We start from the raw sequence: 21,267 nt of genomic DNA on the forward strand, positions 1-21,267 counted from the left end.
CCTCCCTACGCAGAATCGCGCTGCAGGTGGGCATTCGCCAAGGAATATATAATTGAGTAAAAGTGATTCAAATCCTTTACGACAACCGTGGGGGAGTTACCCTCCCGTTGGGCTGTATCGAACTGCTCATTCATTTGCAAGGACAGCTCCAATCTGTTCTTCCTAAAAAAATATAGCGGCTTCTTAAATTCGTAATTTTTCTTATACAAATTATAATTTCCAACTACGTATAAGCCAAATCTTGCACGTGAAAACGCAACAATAAGTCGTTTAATATTTTTCATATAGCCAATACTTCTAGACCGAACGAGGGAAATAATTACATAATCGTTTTGTTTTCCCTGGTACTTGTCCACCGTCGTAACCTTTTTTGGCATTCCAATTAACTTATTATACAAGCATTTATTTTTTAAAATGTCTAGTATCAATTCCTTCTGCCCATTGTAGGTGGTTAAAATGGTGATTGCTTCATTTGCATATCCTAGCAGTCTCATGTACACAAAAATAGCAACAGCCATTTCTGCTTCTAACAAATTTTGGTAAAAATAAGGCACCGGCGTGTACTCCTCCGACTCCACATGTATAAACTGATACGTATAAGTAAATCCTGGATTGAATTTTTTCAAAAATTTGTCCCTATGAATGCATTCCAAATTGGCTATTTGGATATTGTACTTGCTGTAAAAATATTTATATACATTACAAATCTCATTTCTCATACGTCCTTGTTCATTCAAATAAATGGATGGCAATTCTAACCTTAAAAATCTTTTATACAAGGACTGTTCATAGTTTGCAAAATTTTTTATATATTTATTTTTTATAATGGGTGGTAGCTGGTTGGAATCCCCCACGAAAATTATTCTTTTTAGCTTGCTCTTATAGTATCTATTTTCTTGCAACAGCAGAGGTAAAAAGGTGTCATTCTCCGTAATTTGTGTGCACTCATCGATAATAATATTGTCAAAGTAAAATTGTAGTTTCGCTATTTTGCTTCTGTTTATGCTTGCATGTGTACACGTCATTGCGATGACCCTGGCTAGTTTCGCTATGATATACACTCCTCTTTCGCGCTGATTCTTTAGCACCTCAAATGCTCTACAATCATTCAGGTGTTCGAAATTTGTTATCAACTTTGCTAAGTAGTACTTGCTTACATATAAATCGTCTTCATCATTTTTGAACGTCATGCCGGTTACTTCCCCGTTGAAGATGCTACGCGGGGTGGGGACATCCCCCGATTGGGCTAGCAATTCATCGTTCGTCCCCTCTTCTTGTTCCGCTTTTACGTCCGCATTTTCTTCCATTCTTACCGTTTCTTCTGCCTGTTCCATTTCCCCCCCCGGTGGGTTTTTCCCCCTCTCGAGGAACCCCCCCCTATATTCCAAATACTCCTCGATGCCTACATTATGCAGCTTCAAATTTAGGTACTTCTTAAAAGGGAAGAGAACACTATACACGCTCAGCTGCAAAGTAACCAATTGATCTTCCGGATGAATCAAATAAAAGCACTCCTTATCTTCCTCCAGTAAGTGTAGCTTTTCCACCTCCTTGGAAGTACACCGCCTTGTTTCCTTCCCCCCTGTCCAGATTAATTCTTCCACATTTTCACATCCCTCCACGTACACCTTTGGGCACAAAAATATGTTATACAAATCGTAATCGTCAACCGCTGCTGCGATGCACGATTCGAAAAAATCCCCCTCATTTCCGTTCTTCCTATAAATTTCAATAAACTTAAAAAATTTGGAAATACGCTTCTTCACATGATTCTCATAATACTGCATAGCCGACAAGCAGTGATATATCTTCTGGCTGCTGCTCGATTCGGATAACAGATTTACTTCGTTCAACAGTTTTTGCCTCAAGTCTATCATATAATTGATTCTTCCATATTTTGAAAAATTAAAATTATCATCTTCATCAAAAATATCATTCCCTGCTTTGTTCACCATGTTGCTTTCATCTCCCCTACTAATACCATTTCTCGCTAAGTTCCTTTCCACTTCTTCGTACTCGGCTCTTAAATTTTCAATATCCAGTTCCCCCATACCTACTCTGCACAAATATTTCTGATGAATCAAATTTTCCTTAACCAGCAAGTTAAAAATGTAGTTGAGGCAACTATTACTGTGTGTACATATGAGAATTTTTTCCTTCGTTTTGTTGTTAAACAATATATTAATGATCTTGTTTAGTATGCTCGTTTTCCCACTTCCTGGAACTCCCTCGATGATGGTTATTCCTTCATACAGCCCGCTCTTTATACATTCGATTTGCCTCTCCGTGTAGTACATCCTTTTTGCCTGGCTTACACTTGCTGCTTCAACCACGTTGGTCACGTTTGTCGCGTCAGCCCCATTTTCGATGCCTTCCCTCTTCGCTAACGCCACATTGGTGCTGTTCCTCTTTTTCGTGTGAACAAGCAACCCCTCTAACGGATATTCCTGGTCGTCGTATATCCTATTCGGTATCCTGTAAATGTCCCCCTTCAGGCTTAAATGTCCTATGGAGCGTTCCACATTTTGGTCGAATAAAGTTTTCACCTGCCTTCGGTTACGAATAGCGGTAACATCATCGTTCACATCGTCCACATGGTCCAAATCGTTTGCGTCTTCACTGCGGCCATTTCCTGTGCCCTCCCCATTTATGGGTGACCCCACATGTCCGTCATTGCCTTTTCCCCTCCCCAGGTAGCTATTCAAAATTAAGAAATACTCCTTCCCCTTAAATACAAATTGGAAGATACAATAATCCCCATACCGATGAGCAGCCCTAATGTTCTCGACAAAATTGGAAACAAATTTCATCTCATCTGCGACATACCCATTAATCACACAAATGTGGTAATACAAACTTTCGAGGATATTCCTTTGCAGCACATCCTTCTCAAGTGACTTCTTCCTGTTTCCATATTTGATCGGTACGTAACTCAAAAAGAGGGGTTCTATATACTCATTCAGTAGATTCTTCACATCTACTTTATCGTCACCGCTTAACACATTCATGTACGACGAATCGATACAAAGATACGCAACGTTCGTCGTCTTTATCACATGCAAAATGTTTATAAATGTATTCAAGTAGTTAATATCATCGATGTGTTTTTTTATAAAATTCAGCTTCTCTCGATTGCACATTAGGGAGTTCTTCAACAATTTCTTCGACCTGGGATTGTCCGCTTCGTTTTTACTATCACTGTTTGCATCGTCCGATGGGTCTTCTTCTGATGCGTCGGATACGCCGGATCCATCCGATTCATCTTCTGCTGATTCCTCCTCCGACTGGTCATCCGATTGGTTATCCGATTGTTCGTCTGATTGTTCGTCCGATTGGTTTTCCGATTCGTCCTCGCTGACCCCCCCCCGCAGCGACTTCTGGTAGTACTTGAGCGAACCGTCACAGTAACCCAAAAATATGTCGTGTACCCAAAACGGGATAACCGCATCATCGGGATTCATAATTAGCGTTTTGATGTTGTTCAAAATGTAGAAGAAATTATTCTCCTTCTGTTTTCTCCGAACTAGTAAATTGAAGGAGTTGTAAATTTCTGGATCGTTTAGAATATCCTTCTGGTATTGGTGATAATCCAGGTACACAGTGATCCTCTTCAAGCTGCTGTTTTCTGCACCCCCCTCTTCACCGTTTTCTGCAAAGTCAGCAAACTTGAACACTTCGCACCCTCTCACGTAGTTAATACCAAGAAGCTTCTTCAAATCTCCATCATTAATGACGTTTATTTTATTCTTATAATAATTTGTGTAATTCTTCACACAAACGAGAAACAAAATATCGCAGGGCCTAATCATGTTCCACTCGTTATTCACCCTTTCGTAGTATTTGTACTTCAGGTCTATCACTATTTCTGCCGTTACTTTCTTACTGTTGTTATCTACACTTACTATTTTGAACGAGTCGATTTTATTGCTCATTCTTCGCTCATTTGCAAAATAGGTGTTTTCAATTTTGTTAACATCCTGCACTATGGAGTTAAGTTGGTACTCATTGTAAGTGTGCAGGCTGCTCCCCTTATGTGGTGAAAATCCATCCTGCGTATCTATTTCGTTTTCCCCTAATAACTCTTCCTCATGTTTTCTCTTCCTTCCTTTCTTCTCTCCCCCCACATTCATCTCATTATCGTCCTTGTTTGACTCACTCCTCTCGTCAATTTCGAAGACGTATCTACACACGGTATGCTCATTCACCTTTCTATTTTTTGGATTCGTTTCGTAGACGTACTCCAACACGTTTTTCCTGATGTCGTAATAACTCTGCAGTTTAAACAAATTGTAAATCCTAAACACATAGTCGTTAATGCATAGGTACTGCAAATTCAGTTTGAACAACGGTTTGGTATAGAGAAAGGTTTTCCTCTTCCTTTTCATGTCGTCCTTTGTGTCTATCAGGACACTATCGAACAGGTCCCTCTCGTTCGGGTAATCACATTGCTTGTCTATCTCCTCAAAGATGTTGCTTTTAAAACTCAAATTTTCGATTAGCACAGTTATGTAGAACAGTTTCTTCTTTTTCCTAAACAGGGGCACATTTTGGAACAGCCCCCCGTTCTCCTTGCTCCATTTGCTCCCCCCCAATTGGTTGTCCCCCTCTGCCTCAGATACGTCACTAGCGTTTTCAGATACGTCATTACAATTGTCGCCTCCCTGCTTGCCACGCACCAAATACTTCAACTTCTCGCACAGGAAGAGCAACTCCCCTTCCTCCAGCTTGGACAAATTTTCCAACAGCTCCCTCTTCTTGTTCATCAAAAAAACGGACTTCAGGTAGTAATTCTTCAAAACCGTGTGCTCCTTAAAATGTTTGTAGCAAAAGGTTTGGAAGAACTCAAAATTCTTGTAATGCTCGTTGCTTATTTCTTGGTAAGTTAATGGCTTCCCAGAAAAATTATTTATATACATTTCGACGTAATATTTTAACAACTTTATCAGTTCCTTAAATTTCCTTCTCTTGTTAAGACTAGAAATCTTGCAATAAATTAACACATTAAAATGTTTTATAAGAATGTACAGTATTCTTCTGGAGTATAGCTGACTTAAAAGATCGATAAAAAATTCCACGCATTTCTCAACAAACAAAATGCGAAATTTCTTGTCCTCCCAGGTATGCTTTTGCCCCCTTCTTCTAACCTTACGTAGATACCTGTGTTTATTTTTCCCCTTTAGCTTTCCTTCATACTTCCAAAACATGCGTAGTATTTCTTCCTTTTTATGTTCACTATGGTTGACATAACTTCCATCCCCTTCGTCTTCGCTGGAGATGTACTTTGCGTACCCTTCGACCGACTCGAGATACTCTACCACTTCATCGTGGAGTGCATCCTCACCACTTTCAACGTGTGTCTCATTTATCGTGCCAATATCCCCCCAACAGCTGCACCCCTCTTTGCGCGTTTGGCTGAATGTGCCTTTGTAGTAATGCCCTCTTCTTCGTCGACCACGGAGGAGTCGTCCGTATGACTCCCTTCGTGATCGCTTGCGTCAGTACCCATATCGTCCTTCGTGTCATCATTCGGGGGGACAATCTCGTTCGCATCCCCAAGCTTCTCACTACTTAACGGTAACTCCTCTTCATCAGTAAACCTTTCCAAATACTTTTCGCACTTGTCTAGCTCTTCATTTTCACTGTCTGTGTCGCTCATCGAGGAGATGGAAGAATCACTGGCTATTTCATCCAGTTCTTCGGACTCCCCCTCAAAGGTGTCCAAAATGATTAAAAAGTAATTTATCAAATTGTAAAAAAACTCATTCTTATTAACAAACAGAATAATGCCCTCGTCATGATCGTCATGCTCTTCCTTCTTCACATCGTCCTGGTGGACTACACCACAATTGCACGTATACACACCCAGCACGTTGTAACTCCTCCCATTTAGGTATTTTTTCTCCATAACCTTTAGCAGATTTTTATACAACACTTTCGCTTCTTTGCTTTTCTCAAACAGAAATGCGTTTAAGTAACTGTAATTTACACAGCTCCAAATGAAGGGGTTGCACAGATCAAGACACAACTTGAAGAGAAATTTCTTGTCTATACTGGAATAAATATTTATAAAAAACTGTATCACAAAGGATTTCTCCAAAAAGTTCAACTTGTATACACGCCTCCTGCATGTCCTTACTATATCCTCCGTCTCTGTGCTTCCCTTTTTTCGCTTCCCATTTCGCACATACTCACTAAAAACAAGGTTATAGTTGATCAATTTGAGGGTATTAAAAAATAAGCTGTGAAATTTCTGTACAAGGAATTCCTTATACATATTAAACCGCTCATCAATTTTGTAGTTTTCCTTTAAAGTGTAATTCTTCTTCTCCATTTCCACCAACTTTTCAAATTCGTCTATTCTGTTGTAAATTATCTGATCCCAAATTTCGTATTTCCCCTTCTCTTCATATTTATAGCAAATAAAAACGATAAGCGATAGTATGTGTTTTACGTACAACTTGTACGTACTTACTTTCGGACCATCCATGCAAAAAAAAACCTCGTTGTTTTTTAGAAGATATAGCTTGTCATATATGTTATAATGCGCCCATAGGACCTTCTCAAAATATTGGGCATTTTCTAACCTTTTTAAATGCTTTGGGTTGAAGCTTTTCTTCTTCAAAAGGTCGTACGTTTTGCCTATAAAGCTTAGCTGCTTGGGATCGATTCGAATGTCTCCCTCTTTCGTATAAACACCATCATCGTCTTCGCTGTCATCCGCACCGCCATCCGAACCGCAGTGGTTAAGTCCTCCCCCGTCAATGGCATCCTCATTTTCTTCTTTCTTCTTTTTACAAAAAAGGCAGAAATCTATGTGTTCAATTACGAACCTGAACTTTTGCGACCCTTTTACTGCTGGAGCGATATCCACATCCAGCTCTCCATTTTTCGGCCCCACCGCCGACTTTACTTTTGCTGACTTATTCACACTCATCTCCTTCTTCTTACCATCTTAAGAATTACGCATTGGCTTATCAGAAATGTTGTATGCTTCATTATCGCTTCTATGTACAATATGGCTTCTGCTCTGCCTTATACTTCTGCGAACCGCTTCTTATAGGGAAAGAATTTTTTTCTTCTTTTCCTCAAGGGAAGCGTAATGCTATTTTGTGGTGATCTGCTTGGACTCTCTTTGCTTGTTTTTATTTGCTCCTATTTTTCGTGCGAACTACCCTCCTTCAGGTGTTCCCCCTTTTTTTTTTTCTTTTTTGGGGGAAAATTCGTTCATATGCCTACTTCATTTCGTGCAAACTCCTCGTATGGTGTTTTAAAAAAATGCAGGAAATGTAATTTACGCACGCGGCCGTCGCACAAGGTTTTTAAAACGTGCAGTTGCATCTCCCATGTGAAGCGTGGATTTTTAAAAATAAGCATATGTACATTTGTATCAATTTTTATATTTTTTTTTCCCTCTTAATTTAAGCAGTGTTCCATTGCGTTCATTTTCGTCCGCATAAAACATGTGAACAAAACATACCACCATCGTGCCAGAGCCAAACGTCGTGAAGGAGCATCGCCCTATAGAACAATATTGTAAAACCTTCCATATGTTTACACAGGAATTGTAAAAATAAGCATATAATGTTATGCTTCGTGACACCACTATAGGGGTGTCAACATAAGGATATATAATGTGTCAATTCCGGTACTTTATTTCATCCTCTGTGGGTCTTACCTAAAAGGAAAAACTAGCCAACGCAAAATAAAATGAAACACTTCGAGCGGTGGGGAAAAAAAAAAAAGAGAAAGGCATATTCTACATTTTTAAGGAAGCACCATGTATGCATTTAACTTTTTTTTTTTTTTCCTTAAAAAATATGTATCACTTTACAATGCCTTAAAAGGTGAAAGACATGAGCCTCCTCCATTTTACAAAAAAGGATGTTGTAATTATTCTAAGTTGCCCCCCCCAAAAAAAAAATTTCCCAAATTTGTACTAAATCAGAGGAGCTCAATTCTTAGCACAAAATGTTAACATGAACAGAACGTAAGACAATGTACCTACTTTCGTTCCTTTGGTTTCTCCATACAGTTTTCCGTTTTAACCCGTTTTAATGACACCCCATCGTTATTCTCCGTCTGGAGAATGCGCTATGCATGCCTCCCACAGTCACAGGTCTAACATTTGAGAAATTATTTTAATTTTTTCTTTCTTTCCTTTTGGTGGAAGAAGGGGTTGTAAAAAATTTATGCATAACTTTACCCCTATTATTAACAAAAAAAAAAAAATTATATTTTTTCTTACCAAATGTAGATAAAAAAATATGTCTCCTTTCTTTTATTCTTTTTTCTATTATTTTCCCTTTCATAATTACATTTTACTGTTTCGAAGTCGCTCCGCAAAAATAATGTATGCCAGTGTAGCACAAAAAAAAAAAAAAAAAAATTTGCATTTAAATGGCACACTCTGCACGAGGTTCTCCCTCATCCGCTCGAAAAAACGGGAATTAATTTGCTCTAAGAATAATTTAACTGTACCTTCTCATAAAACGCCTTTTTGTAAAGACAACGCGTAGACGTTTGCGTTCTTCTCAATTTTGAGACCTTTCCTCAATTCACGAAAGTTCGAAGGAGTAAATTATTGTTCCTGCATAGTACTTTTTTTTTTTTGGGGGGAACATACGCAAAAATGTACGCATAAAAAATATGCATACCAGCGGGAATATTTATTTACAGCTCCCTTATCAAACGAAACTCAGTTTTAAAGACATACATTTTCGCTTCTTCCCTTTTATGTCATACGTTTAAGAGAGGGGAAAATGCGCCAACGTACGCGTATACACTTGTATACACTTGTGCGTATGAGGAACACGCAGCTCCACAGGCATGTATAAGCATATACATATATATATTCATTCACTTGTCTACTTATTCATTTGTTGATGTGCGTGCCACCCCCTCACCCGCACCTGTGTAGACTGAAAGAACGAAGAAAAAACCCACACAATTAGCCCACAATTGTGCAGCCACAAAATGAAAATCAAAAACCTCCTGCTCAAAAAAAGAAATAATCTCTCAACGTCCTTCTGCCTGGAGTCAGAAACGAATGTGCTAAAGGACCACATTCCCATTCATACATTGAAAGAAAATAACAAAACTAAAGTGTTCTACAGTTATAACCTCGTGGATGGTTATAAATACAAAATAATTGTTAAAAGGAAAAAACAGAACTTAAAAAATGCCAAACTTATTATTTCTTCGCTGGACCATCCATATATCATTAAGTTGATTCACTGTTGTGAATATGCCTCCTCCTTCATCAGCGTCTTTGAGTTTTTCTCAGGTACATCCCTCACAGATGTGTGGCGTAACGATTGAAGATGAACGCCTTTCTTTTTTTTCTATCTTTTTACTATTTAAACGATGAGTGAAACCTTCTTCGATTCTTTTTTCCTCCCCTTTTGACCCCATTTATATGCACCGTGAAGACACAAATATATACTCCTCCGTAATTTTCTCTGCAAAATATGATGAAAGGAGGATAAAGAGCATAGTATATCAGGTTATTCTAAGCATTTTACATAATCCATTAAATTGATTAGGAAACGAAAATACGATTTTAAAAAGAGCAGTCATGCTCAAAATATTTCCTATACCTCACCTCACTGTGTTAGTACTATACCACAGTGCCTACACCTAGTATGTATACACCTTCCACTTCTCCTCTCATCCGTTTTGCCACCCTCGTGCAGATCATACGAACGGTCCACTACCTGCACTCAAACAACTTAGCACACAAGTAATTAGATCATCATGCTGTTAAAAGGAGAAGAGATGAAACGGATATGTGCTCCTGTGGGTATACGCACTTATGCACTATACACCCCTACGCAGTTGTCCTCATACAGGGTCCCTTTCACCCCCAACGAGCAGGCAACTACTTCCCCAAAGTTTCCTCATCAAATCCGTCAATAACGAAATGATGATTAAATTGAAAGACGTCCATAAAATTAAGACCTATTCTTCGAGATGTTAAAACATTTTTAAAAGTTCAAAAAAAAATGTGATCCAATTGTAGTGCTCACTGCTGCTTTACAGCATTTTATTTATTATTTTTTTTTTTCTCAACATGTAGCCAATTCAAGAATTAGGGGTCAAAACATCTACAGCATTGGACTGATAAGTAATAACAGAAAGGCAGAACCAAATGTGCAGGAGTGAATTGCCTTAAAAAAGCGTTAAAACAAATCTTCAAAATAATAATATATAGTTAATCTGTTCTAATAACGAGAATTGTTTTTTTTTTTTGGTGCATCACCATTTCGCGCAAACAAACAACTACCAGTAGAGCTCAACAGTGCACAACGGAACGCACTTCCCCCCAATAGTGGTGCACCCTTTTAAGGAGCTACAACTAATTTGTCCTATTTCCCCCCACACACCCTTTTTACGTGTAGCGTACTTCCTGGTGTGCGGTCAATTCCCAATATTCTACTTTGAGAATAAAGAAAAAAAAATTATTTTCCCCAAAGAACTGTTAGTTTTTTCCTCCTCCAAAAGAACACTCTTCCATAGGGGAAGACACATCAAATATTAACACCATTCATTAGGTTGACAATGCAGACATCTGTTTCCATCCTCGTAACGTTTTCTAATTTTTCTTTTTTTAGGTACGAAAATATCTCACCCAAGGGGAGAAGTTTTGTGAAGAAAATACTGCTCAGCGATATCAGGTTATTTTGGAAAATCCCCCCGAGGATATTCCTACGTCGGGGGAAAAAAAAAAAAATTAACCAATTTAGCTAGTTAAGCCAAATGACAAATTACAACATGCGCCTCTCCCAACAGCTCCATGATAACCGCGCGGGACGCGCTAGATCACGTAACTAAAAGAAAGAAACGAATTTCCGCAATTTTTTGCGTCTAACCCCAAAACGCAAGCAAAAGGACAGTACCGATGGAACCATTATTTTTCACTTCACCCGCCCAAGGAATGGTTTAAGGAGAACGTCAAGCAGAACATTTACATCAATTTCGACATGCTCAGAAGGTAGGGCTTGCTTCCCCTCTAATCACTTCATATTTATATGTATATGCGTACACACATGGATACATATTTATATATGTACATTTCCTCTTTCACCACCCCGGTGATGTACCTACTCGCGAAAACATCCATTAGCATTTACGACTTTTGGAAAAAGAACGCCTTCAAAAGATACATCCTGAACAACATATCCAAGTTTGTAGTGAAGGAAGATATATACAGTAGGCGAACAAGTGCATGTGGTTATTCGCGTCTACACAGATTGCCCCACGTTCTTATGTTTTGGTCACACCGAAGCTATACACCATTTCACCAACACGCCGACGTTCAAATCGTCACATTTCCTATGCAGGATATAACTCCCTATTTTTCTACTTTGATATAATGGAGGAGGGGTCAATAAAATATGTGCAGTATTTCGCAATAATGAAGAAATTGGGCCTCATAGACGCCAACGTAATACACGCTTTCGTGATTTTCTCGACAGAATTATATTCAATCGTGGAACTTTTATTAACGACATTTGCAATTTTCTTTTTCTTATCAGATACAAGCCTCGTTCAACGGACTGGACATTTCCAGAAGTGGACAAGTGCAATTCAGCAGTAATAAATGTGTATTTTTTTTTTTTTTTTTTAAATGTAAAAAATTCGTCATTTAGCGGTTTCGCTAGATCACCTCAAACGTACATGCTCCCCCCCCTCAGACATAATTGCTTGCCTTTTAAATGGATTTATAAAGATTGACAAACGAATAGTGTTAAAATTTTTTAAAAAAGTGGACTACGACAATGAAGGTTAAAGGCGCTACTGCTTTACACAGCATATATTCAGGCCAGTGCTTACAGGGCAGTCCACTTTACGCATCCGCATAAACGTTCGCATTGGTACTTACGTCCGTATGTCCAAATGCTTTCCCCGCTTCCCACTATCAGGAATTATCACCAAAAAAAAGCTGTACAAATTTTATAGCATGAAGAGTAGGAACGAAGTCAGCTCCAACGACAAGCGAAAATTTAGTAAGATTTTATCATTCACCCATTTTTGTGCATTTCCATCTTCATTGCTGCGTGAAGTATTGTGCAATATTGATTTCATTTTGAAAAATGGTCATTTGGAAGAAGCCCCCTTTTTTAACTATTGCTGCGCTTAATTGCCCTTCACAGCGAGTTGCTTTTATCAAAATCGTGTGCACGTAGAGTTACGTCCATGTTAGTATGACACATGCAACCACACCAACCATTCTATGCACATTTTCGCTTAGCTTTTGAAGAATTCTTTAACTATATAAGCAAGGAGTAACGGAACAAACCGCATTTTTTTTTTTTTTTTGTTATTTATAAAGGCGAACCTTCCCCCGCTGTCGAATGGTGAGGGAAACCATTACAGCATACCGCACGTCAGGCACACTTTATGGGCGTACTTAAATATTTTCACTTAATTTCTCCCCACACCGCCCCTATATCAGGTTTAGCTAAATGGTTAAAATGGGGGAAGACTTCACATATTCTTTAATTACGAGTGGTTTATTTTTTATTCTTCATTTTAACCACTTTGCCTTTTCAATTCAAAAGGAATTAACTTTTATTTTATTTTTCCCCTTACACATTTCATTGTTTACGTATTCATTTTTTCTTTTTTTTACCCCCCTTGGAGGAAATTTTTAAGCCCCGGAGTTTTTCTTATTTGCCCACTTTCGACATGTGCTCTTCATGCTTCCCTTTTCCTTTTTAATCCTTTATGACACATTTTAAAGTAAGACTATTATTTTTTCATGTAGTACACCTTTCAGGAGACCTAAGCGTCACTTTCTCTTTTTTTGCAAGCACAAAGCAAACGCCTGCTTCGCATATGCACAGAAATGTACATTTATTGAAAAACACACAATTTGCGATATCATTCTTTCTCTTAAAACATATCAACGTTTTTGTAAAGTGCTATTCCCATTTTTGAAGTTAAAAGGAGCAAAATGCCACAATGCCATATGAATTATATCAGAAAGTATAGCTTAAAAAAAGGATACTTTCAAATAAACCTTTTTTATATTTCCTTCTTTTGTAAAAATGCACTGGTGTTCTGTGCACAAAATATTCAAAAGTTGGAAAAAAAAAAAAATTATATCCAAAAAATAGTTGGAAACTTCCTAAATATTCAAAAAAAGTGCGGGTGGAAAAAAAAAAAAAAAACCAACGAAGCGCAGCGCAGCGTGTAAGAAAATCAAACTTCCGTACAACCAACATAACGAAGTAGCCGTAATGAACTCGCAAAAAAGAATATACAAATGGCACAAATTTCTCTGTAATTATTTAAAACACGTAAGACAAAAAAAGCTTAAAAGTTTTGCTTACGCACCATATGTATGCAAAGATTAAGCGGTACAGGATATGTTTTATATGTATATAAAAGTACAGGCCAAAAATTTCGGCATTTTTTCCCGCTTTCCCCAAGCGTAATATTAAGAGGAGTTTAATACCGACTTAACGCTCTAGATTATTTTGCCGTGTGCTTCGATAATTTACCACAATTTGCTGTTTCATTTTTTTTTTTTCTTTTTGGTTCATTTTATATATTTTTCCCTCACAAACTGCGTCACTTACCTTTTTAAGAACAGAAAAAGAACACACATATAGCAAATGCAATTCTGAAGCCACATATTTGTATTTATATGTACGTACGCAAGTTTTTATGTATGCATGTATGCTTACGCTATTTTTATATTTTAATATAAGCCCCTCGACGAATTACCACTTTGTAAAAATTCCAAAATGGCAAAAATTATCAGAAGTTTTGTATTCTTACTCATTTTAACAATTTTCAAAATATGCTACTGTCAAGATGTAATCGAATTGAATGACTCGAACTTTGAAAATTTAACGCAGATATCAACGGGGAACACCACAGGTTATATATATACCTCTTGCGAATCTTCGCATGAGATTTGCTCATGCCCCTTCTTTTGAGGCCCCAAACGGGGCTACACGGGGAAAACAAGCAGAAGGAAGCCCAATTTTGCGTGTCCTTTCGCTGCATGCGCTTTTGTTCCTATTATATTCCTCCTGGGCTACCTGATCCTGTTCTGCCGCACCATATGTGCAACCCATTCTGGGGGGGCTCCTATTTTATGCGAATCGAACAATGTGGCATTGCACATTAATATACCCGCTCTTTCTTTTTTTCCATTTTATATGTGCGCTTTTTCCCATTTTTATGCCCCTCCAATGAGAATAACCTTATATCAGCATCCTCCCTTTTCCTTTCCCTATAACAGGATCATGGTTCATTAAGTTTTACGCCCCCTGGTGTTCGCACTGTAAGGCCATGACGAAGACCTGGACCCACCTGGCCTCAGAGTTGAAGGGAACTGTGAATGTTGCTAAAATTGACGTCACCACAAATTCAAAGACAAGAAAGAGATTTAAAATTGAAGGTTTTCCAACAATCATATATTTTAAAAATGGAAAAATGTACGATTATAAAAATCATGATAGGTCATTAGAAGCCTTTAAAATGTTCGTGCACGAAACGTATAAAAATGTAAAGTCCTCAGACCCACCTAAACCTCTCAGTTATTTCGATGTTCTTAAAGACATGGCAAATGAAACCTTTTCAAATATTGATAGAATCTACAAGTATGCCTTCCCCTCACTCGTGGCTATTATCGTTGTGTCATTCTTAATGGGATACATTGCAGCTTTTATTTTATTCAAATTTTGTTGCTGCACGAGTGGTTCACGAGATATTCATTCCAAAAAGAAAAATTAAGTCGGACAAGTGAATAAACCTGATTTGCATATCCATATAACCTATCATAAAAATGAAGGAATGCTAAACAAAGCTGCATGCGAAAAAAAAAAAAAAGGTGTTATCATTTTTAATGCACGCATATGTACCCACATGTACGTATGCTGAGAAAATTGAAAAAGTCTTCCCCTTGTCGCCCCGAAATTGTTTAGGGGCAGTCAGCGTGTAAACATATTCTGTAAAACGAAGAACAGACCAACAGTTGTTTTGCGTTATTGCGTGTGTTTAAAGTGTGCACATATGTACAAACGTGCGCGCGTAAATGTGTATATATGTATATGTGTATATTTTTTTTTTTTTCACATCCCACACTTTGTTATGCTCATTGATTAGGCACTTCACTCGTGTATTATCTGCTCCCCTGCAGTTGCATCTATCACTTCCAACATCTCAAACACGTCTATCTTGTCCAGCCCATTAACCTCCCCTCCTTCCTTATATGCCATACCTACAAATGGAGCTTACAAATGTTTATCAAAATAGTAAAATTAAAAATACTTCACCCTCTCTTTAATGTATAGCAGCAAAATTTTAAACCCCCCCCCCTCACTCCTAATCATTATAAATTATGCATTATACGTTGTGCATTGTTTATCACCCCATCTGTTTCCTCTTTTTTCTTTTCCCACTAATCGTGTAAAAATATTTAACATTAAAGAAAGAATATGTTTACATACACATTGGTTATTATGTGTTCGTATGGATATCATAAAACAAACTTTAATGTTTCCTTTTTTTTCCCCTTCCTTAAAAATTACCAATCCTTCATGCCAGTAAAAAGGCCTACTCCGTTTACAATTGCGGTTAAGTTGCACCGTGAAAGAGCCAAATGAGGGGATCGAAGTGGCACTAAAAATATTTTAGTCGACTTTTGCGTTCTTCACAAAAAAAGGCGAGTTCAAATATATGTACTGTGTGCACATATAAATAAATGTGTACATATGTGCAGACACACGCGTGCATGCTTTATGCTCCCGCACGAGGGCACCTTCCAAAGCAAGCTTCCACTTTGAGGCTTGTTCGAAAAAGGGCTAAACGCTTTGCACGCAGGGGGATTCAAATATTTCGAAAAGGTTTAGAAAGAGAAGACGGGGCCTGCATATCGTGGTGCCGTTCCAGCAGCTCACATACAAGTCCTCCTCCCTATACGCATGTGCGTGTGTTGCTGACCAACGTGGCAGGTGGTCAACTCGCTATGTGCACGCTTCCATTAATAACGAGAAAAAAAATACGTAAACATATTCATAAAACAACAGGTTCCATGGGTCAGGTGCGCCCCTTTAATGTTTGCTTTGCAGCGAGGGAAGAACAGGTGCCTCCACGCACATGCGTATTGTTAAGTACACACATGCGTCTGGTTACGGCTTCGAAAACACTGTTCTGTTATCCCTAAATTTGGTAATTAAAAAAAAGGGTAAAATGAGATAGTCAAACGGGGGCTATACTAATGGCGATAATAATAACTACGGATATATTTGTGTGTGTGTTCGCTTCGATCTTCAAGTGGATTCATATGATGTGAAGGATTGGGGGTACATCCTCCTCTTTATGCTTTGTTCTGGTGAGTCAATCTGCACAGCGGTACGTAAATCACAACAAAACGTGTAGGAGGGAGTGCGAAGCTCTTATACCCACCTAACTGAGCAGTACATACGATGTGCCCTCTCCACCACAGTGAACCTAAGCTGTGCATCCTCACATCGTCATATGTACTTCCGCATATTGCCAGAATAGCCATCGTTCGAACTGTAGTTCTTATACCTGTTTCTGTACTCCTTGTCACTGTACATGGGATTCACATCGTTCACATCCCTGTTGCTGTATGGGTTCCCCGGTTTGCCAACCGTAGATTTGTCCAGGTCACTGGCGAAGTGACCTCCATCGTTAGGTCCTCGATACATATCACCAGGCCCGTTCGGAATATGTGTAGCGCTATTGCTATTTAAATCCATATGCACATTTCGGTAATTATATATATCGTTTTTTAGGACATACGGGTCGTAATTACCACCACTAATGGCGTTAGAGTGGTACCTACTTGCATTATGCGTGTAGTAAAAATCGCTTATGTTCGCGTGGTCGTCATTTATTAACTTGGAGCTATCCCCTGGATCATGCAATCTGTTATACCTGAACCTTTCAGGCGAGGAATAAAAATTCGGGTTCTTCATATCGCCTAAAATGGGCTCATCATTATCGAAGTTGAACATATGACCACCTGTATGTGGTTGCATATGTTTCACATCCGCAGGATGATTGTACGTATGCCTTGTGTTTACATAACTGCTGTCATTTATATCGTCATCTTTTTTATTAAAAATATTTATTTTCTTCAAGTAGGACCATTTCTTGTCGGAAGACTCGTTCTGCTTTTTGCTGCTCTCATTTAGGTAGTCACCGTAGTTGGGGAAGTTTCCATAATCTGGGTCCTTCACCGCGCTGTTCATATAATAATCTGTGTACATGTCTTTATCGTTATACTTGGGGCCCCCCTTAAAGGGGTAGGGCATATTCCCATTCATGTGGTCAATCGGGGAGGTGTAAAAACTTCTGCCTACATTTTTCAAAGGGGTCTTATTCAAATAGTCCTCATTATTGCCCATGTAAGGGTTGAATCCTTTGATGGGATTACCTGGGTAATCCCTATACTCATGCATTCTGCCTTTATTATACAGAAAATTGTTATTCACCCCAGGTGCTGCATTTGGATGGATTACATTCTCCCCCAGGAATTTACCCCTCGATCCAAGAGGGTACGGGTTGCCGAAGCCGTTCAATCCAGGCACGTAAGGCAAATCACCCCTGTTATCATTAATGTTGTAAAGAAAAATATTCTTTGGATGCTCCAACACCTTGAGTAGCTTCTCATCGTCCTTGCGGAAGTATTCCTTCATCTTCGTCACCCGGTTAAGAGAACTGTACGAAGCATATATAAACGTGTTCTTGATAGTGGCCCATTTAATGAATAGAAAATATTCGCTCTCATTAAACTTGGTGTTTATTACGTACACATGAAGGGGGAAAAACATTTTCTTGTGATTTTTAATTATGTAAAGTAGGTTGTACTTTATGTACTTCTTCATCTTCTTCGTATTCACATAAATATAATCGTTGTAGATTTTCCACTCCTCCTTTAGGGACGATTCCCTTTTTAAATAATTCGCGTAGAACATGTGCAACGGGTTACGGTTCACGCTGTACGGATTATTCTTTAACATTTCCAGCGCCTCATCGTCTAGGTACACATTCTTCCTTATCTTGTAAATGTACACATAATCCGTTTCAGTGTCCAACGCTATCAAATGTTTATTGTCCGACTTTTCGATGGTAAAAAATCGAATGTTCAGAAAATTCCTGTGACTATAATCATCTGCTGCGCTGTAATACCTGGGCAATAAAATGTTAATAATATTTTCATCCCTCAAATTGTACAGGTGCTTTTTCACATCCTTAATATAATTTATTAACAGTTTCTTCATGGAGAATTCCCCCTTGGAGTTGTCCCTCCCGACCAGGTTTCCTTCCTCTCCACTTTCACCAGAATATAAGTGGTTACCCCCATCTTTAATGGTAGAAATGTAGTTGTTAAAATCTTTTATGTTAATGTGCAACATGCTCTCAAGGTTTACATCTTCTTCATCCAAATTATTTCCATTCTCTATCAGTCTTTCCAGTATTTTTATTTGCTTCATGTTATTTTCCACATCGGACATATTATCCTTCAGTAGGTTCACTCCGCCGATTAAGGTATCTTCACTTACGCCTGCGTGGATACCTCCTTCTCCATAACCTGCTACACCCTTCCACATATCTGCATTCAAATCGATGATAACAAAATTGCAATCATACTTGTAAAAGTAGTCACTCATATGTTTATTCCTTTTTTTCTTCTTCTTCTTGAACAAATGATGGGTGCCATTTTTACTCCGCCTCCTTTTCTCTATCTCCCCCGTGTACAAATAAATGCAGTTGCTATACAAATGGTACTCACAAATGGAGTTCAAATAAATGGGCTGCTCCACGCAAAACGTTTTCACCAGGGAAAAACTGTTCAGCCCATCATTCTTCAGACTCTTCTCATACAAGTACACATTCCCATTATCCGTAAAAACGCAGTAACAATTATTATTTATCCATAGGAAATTCACAAAGTGGGACTTAAAACAAATATTCCTAACCTCACAAATGGAGAAGTAAAAAAAATTGCAAATGTACAACGTTTGACTTGTTAACAGTAGACAAAAAAAACCATTCGGCGCAAAGGCAACTTTTATCACCGCGCCGTTTAGAAAAATCCTCTTGCTCAGTTCGTAAGAAAATTTCCTATTCTTCTTCGAGTAATAATCTATCAACAAATCGCAGTGACTTATATTACTGTAGACGATTTTCCCATAAATGTATTCCACCTTTCCAGTATTGTATCCCAAAACAAAGTTATTTATCAAATTACAGTTATTCGAATTGTTATCAAAGCATACACACGTTACATATTCGCAGTTGTTCCTCTTATCCTTCATCAAGTGGGACGGGGAATTATACACATACTCCTTCAAATCTGACAACATGTAGTGTTCCTTTTTTCTGTGCATCTCTACACTATCGGAGAGGGTCGCTCCGTCGTCTTTATTGCTCAAAGGGGAGTAATCCGGATGAAACGTTTCCCCACCCTGTTGAGCATATTTCTCTGAACATTCATTCTCCTCATAAATGAACTGCCTTGGATTTTCATCATTGATCACCATATCAGGATACTTCTTTTTGATATTTTTTAAAATGTTGGAAATTAATATATCCGTATATTTTATATGCTCCCTTTTTTCGTAACCAAGGATTAAATTGCTCACTTGTACTCTCTCGTTCTTTATTTCTACATTACCGAGGACGTTATTAAAATTATTCTCTATCTGCTTAAAATTGATAAATATCATTTGCGCCTTCCCCGAAAATAGGATATCTTGAATTAATTCCCCCTCTTCGTTTATGCTATTTTCGAACTTTTTTAAAAACTCCGTGTACTCACTCGTGTTGTTACTCGCCGCAGTGCCTCCATCTCCGTACACACCACCACCCATATTACCTGCAGAATAACCTTCTTCAAAAAAATTGCCAAAAAAGAAGTTCCTAATTCGCCTAATCGTATCTATCAATCTGCTACCCACTCCATCACCACCTCCTTTCCGCCCCTTCTCATTATTCAGTATGTGATCCAACTCCTCCTCCTTCGTTCTCATTTGCCTCAATTTGTAGTCATAGTCGAATCGATGAATGAATGGAAGAATGGAGGACAATATTATTATCCCGTTATCATTCGTGTTATAATTGCAGTCAACGCAATTGTACACAAAATACGGGGCAATGTATTTTCTCCTCGCAAGAAAGTCATGATTGATTAATCGTAAATCTTCGTTCTTCTTTAAATATTTCACATAGTCCTTCACATTCTTATCGAAATAATTTGTCAAGGAGTAATTCCTTACATATGTGTAGTCCAAAAAGTTAAAGTGAAAAATTTTACTAAAAAATAGGAAAATATTTTTCACCCATTCTTTAACGGAAAAAAAAGTGTTACACAAGTGTATCAACATATTGTCTGACTCTATCATATTTTCGATTATCACATTCTTACTTCCATCCAATGTGTATTTTATTTTTTCATTCCCTTCTCCGATCCCTTTTTCCCCTTCCTCATCCTCCTTCTCATCCTTCCTTATCTTAAATTTGTAATACGCATTATCGTTTAAGTACACGTACTCTTCATTTTCCTTCACCAAATTGCCAGATATATTACGTGGCTTCTCTTCTATCTGATAATATGTGTTCTCTAAATCCGTTTGATTTGTTATATATTCATACACATTCTTCTTATTCGCGTGAATGTAATAAACAACTTCGTTCACCTTGGCTAACTCGTTAATGCTACTGCGGTTCCAACTGGTCTCTCGCTTCTTCATATCTTTGTCACTTTCATTTTTTAATCTGTTCATGTATAAAAATTTATCATCCTTTTCGAAACCGCTCAGTGTGCTACTGTACTTGTCATACTTACTTTTTAAATAAAAATCTTTTTCCAATTTTTCCCTCCCAAAATGTCCTTCCTCGTCTTTCTTCTTAATACCCTCCTTCAATGCGTAGTCATTCTTGCCCTGTCCATCGACTTTATGTATTCTTTGCATAAAATCGTATTCCTCGCTGAAGTCGTTCATTTTGTCTGCTCCGGCCTGGTTGCGCTTTGTCCAATTGGCTATTCCACCGATCGGTTACGCTATCTCACTAACTTTTTTCACTCTTTTTCCGCATGTTTACGCGGCCTAGACGACTACGCTCGTCGCTTCAAGCCACCTTCGGCGCTTCTCCCAGGTAAGCACCAATACGCTTATCTGCTCCCCACTTGGGAAAACACAAAAAGGGAAGAAAAAAAAAGGCTGAAAAAAAAACTCCCCCCAATTATTCTCACTACTTTCATTATGACAGGGCTGAAGT

The 21,267-nt window shown here is 38.2% G+C and overlaps 4 protein-coding genes across 4 annotated transcripts; 2 read left to right on the forward strand and 2 right to left on the reverse strand.

Moving 5' to 3' along the window:
* Positions 1 to 5: 5 nt before the first annotated feature.
* PCOAH_00040600 (Uncharacterized protein) lies at positions 6 to 6,934 on the reverse strand (the record flags this gene model as incomplete). Its single annotated transcript, XM_020060848.1, has 2 exons — positions 6 to 5,311; positions 5,395 to 6,934. The coding sequence occupies 2 exons, from the start codon at positions 6,932 to 6,934 to the stop codon at positions 6 to 8; spliced, it is 6,846 nt and encodes a 2,281-aa protein (XP_019916548.1).
* A 2,039-nt stretch (positions 6,935 to 8,973) lies between these two features.
* PCOAH_00040610 (CAMK protein kinase) lies at positions 8,974 to 12,288 on the forward strand (the record flags this gene model as incomplete). Its single annotated transcript, XM_020060849.1, has 15 exons — positions 8,974 to 9,283; positions 9,429 to 9,502; positions 9,693 to 9,739; positions 9,874 to 9,971; positions 10,076 to 10,123; positions 10,398 to 10,476; positions 10,611 to 10,673; positions 10,789 to 10,822; positions 10,932 to 10,990; positions 11,123 to 11,208; positions 11,340 to 11,443; positions 11,535 to 11,592; positions 11,694 to 11,783; positions 11,922 to 12,005; positions 12,251 to 12,288. 15 exons carry the CDS (start codon positions 8,974 to 8,976, stop codon positions 12,286 to 12,288), a joined length of 1,272 nt encoding a protein of 423 aa, XP_019916914.1.
* Positions 12,289 to 13,751: 1,463 nt separating this feature from the next.
* On the forward strand, positions 13,752 to 14,748 carry PCOAH_00040620 (Thioredoxin-related protein; the record flags this gene model as incomplete). The annotated part of the gene is made up of 2 exons (XM_020060850.1): positions 13,752 to 13,887; positions 14,255 to 14,748. The coding sequence occupies 2 exons, from the start codon at positions 13,752 to 13,754 to the stop codon at positions 14,746 to 14,748; spliced, it is 630 nt and encodes a 209-aa protein (XP_019917019.1).
* A 1,742-nt stretch (positions 14,749 to 16,490) lies between these two features.
* Positions 16,491 to 20,990, reverse strand: PCOAH_00040630 (Uncharacterized protein; the record flags this gene model as incomplete). Its single annotated transcript, XM_020060851.1, has 1 exon — positions 16,491 to 20,990. The coding sequence occupies one exon, from the start codon at positions 20,988 to 20,990 to the stop codon at positions 16,491 to 16,493; it is 4,500 nt and encodes a 1,499-aa protein (XP_019916263.1).
* Between the last annotated feature and the right edge of the window lie 277 nt (positions 20,991 to 21,267).

This window comes from Plasmodium coatneyi, chromosome 12 (assembly GCF_001680005.1).
Source record: "Plasmodium coatneyi strain Hackeri chromosome 12, complete sequence".
NCBI classification, from domain to species: domain Eukaryota; phylum Apicomplexa; class Aconoidasida; order Haemosporida; family Plasmodiidae; genus Plasmodium; species Plasmodium coatneyi.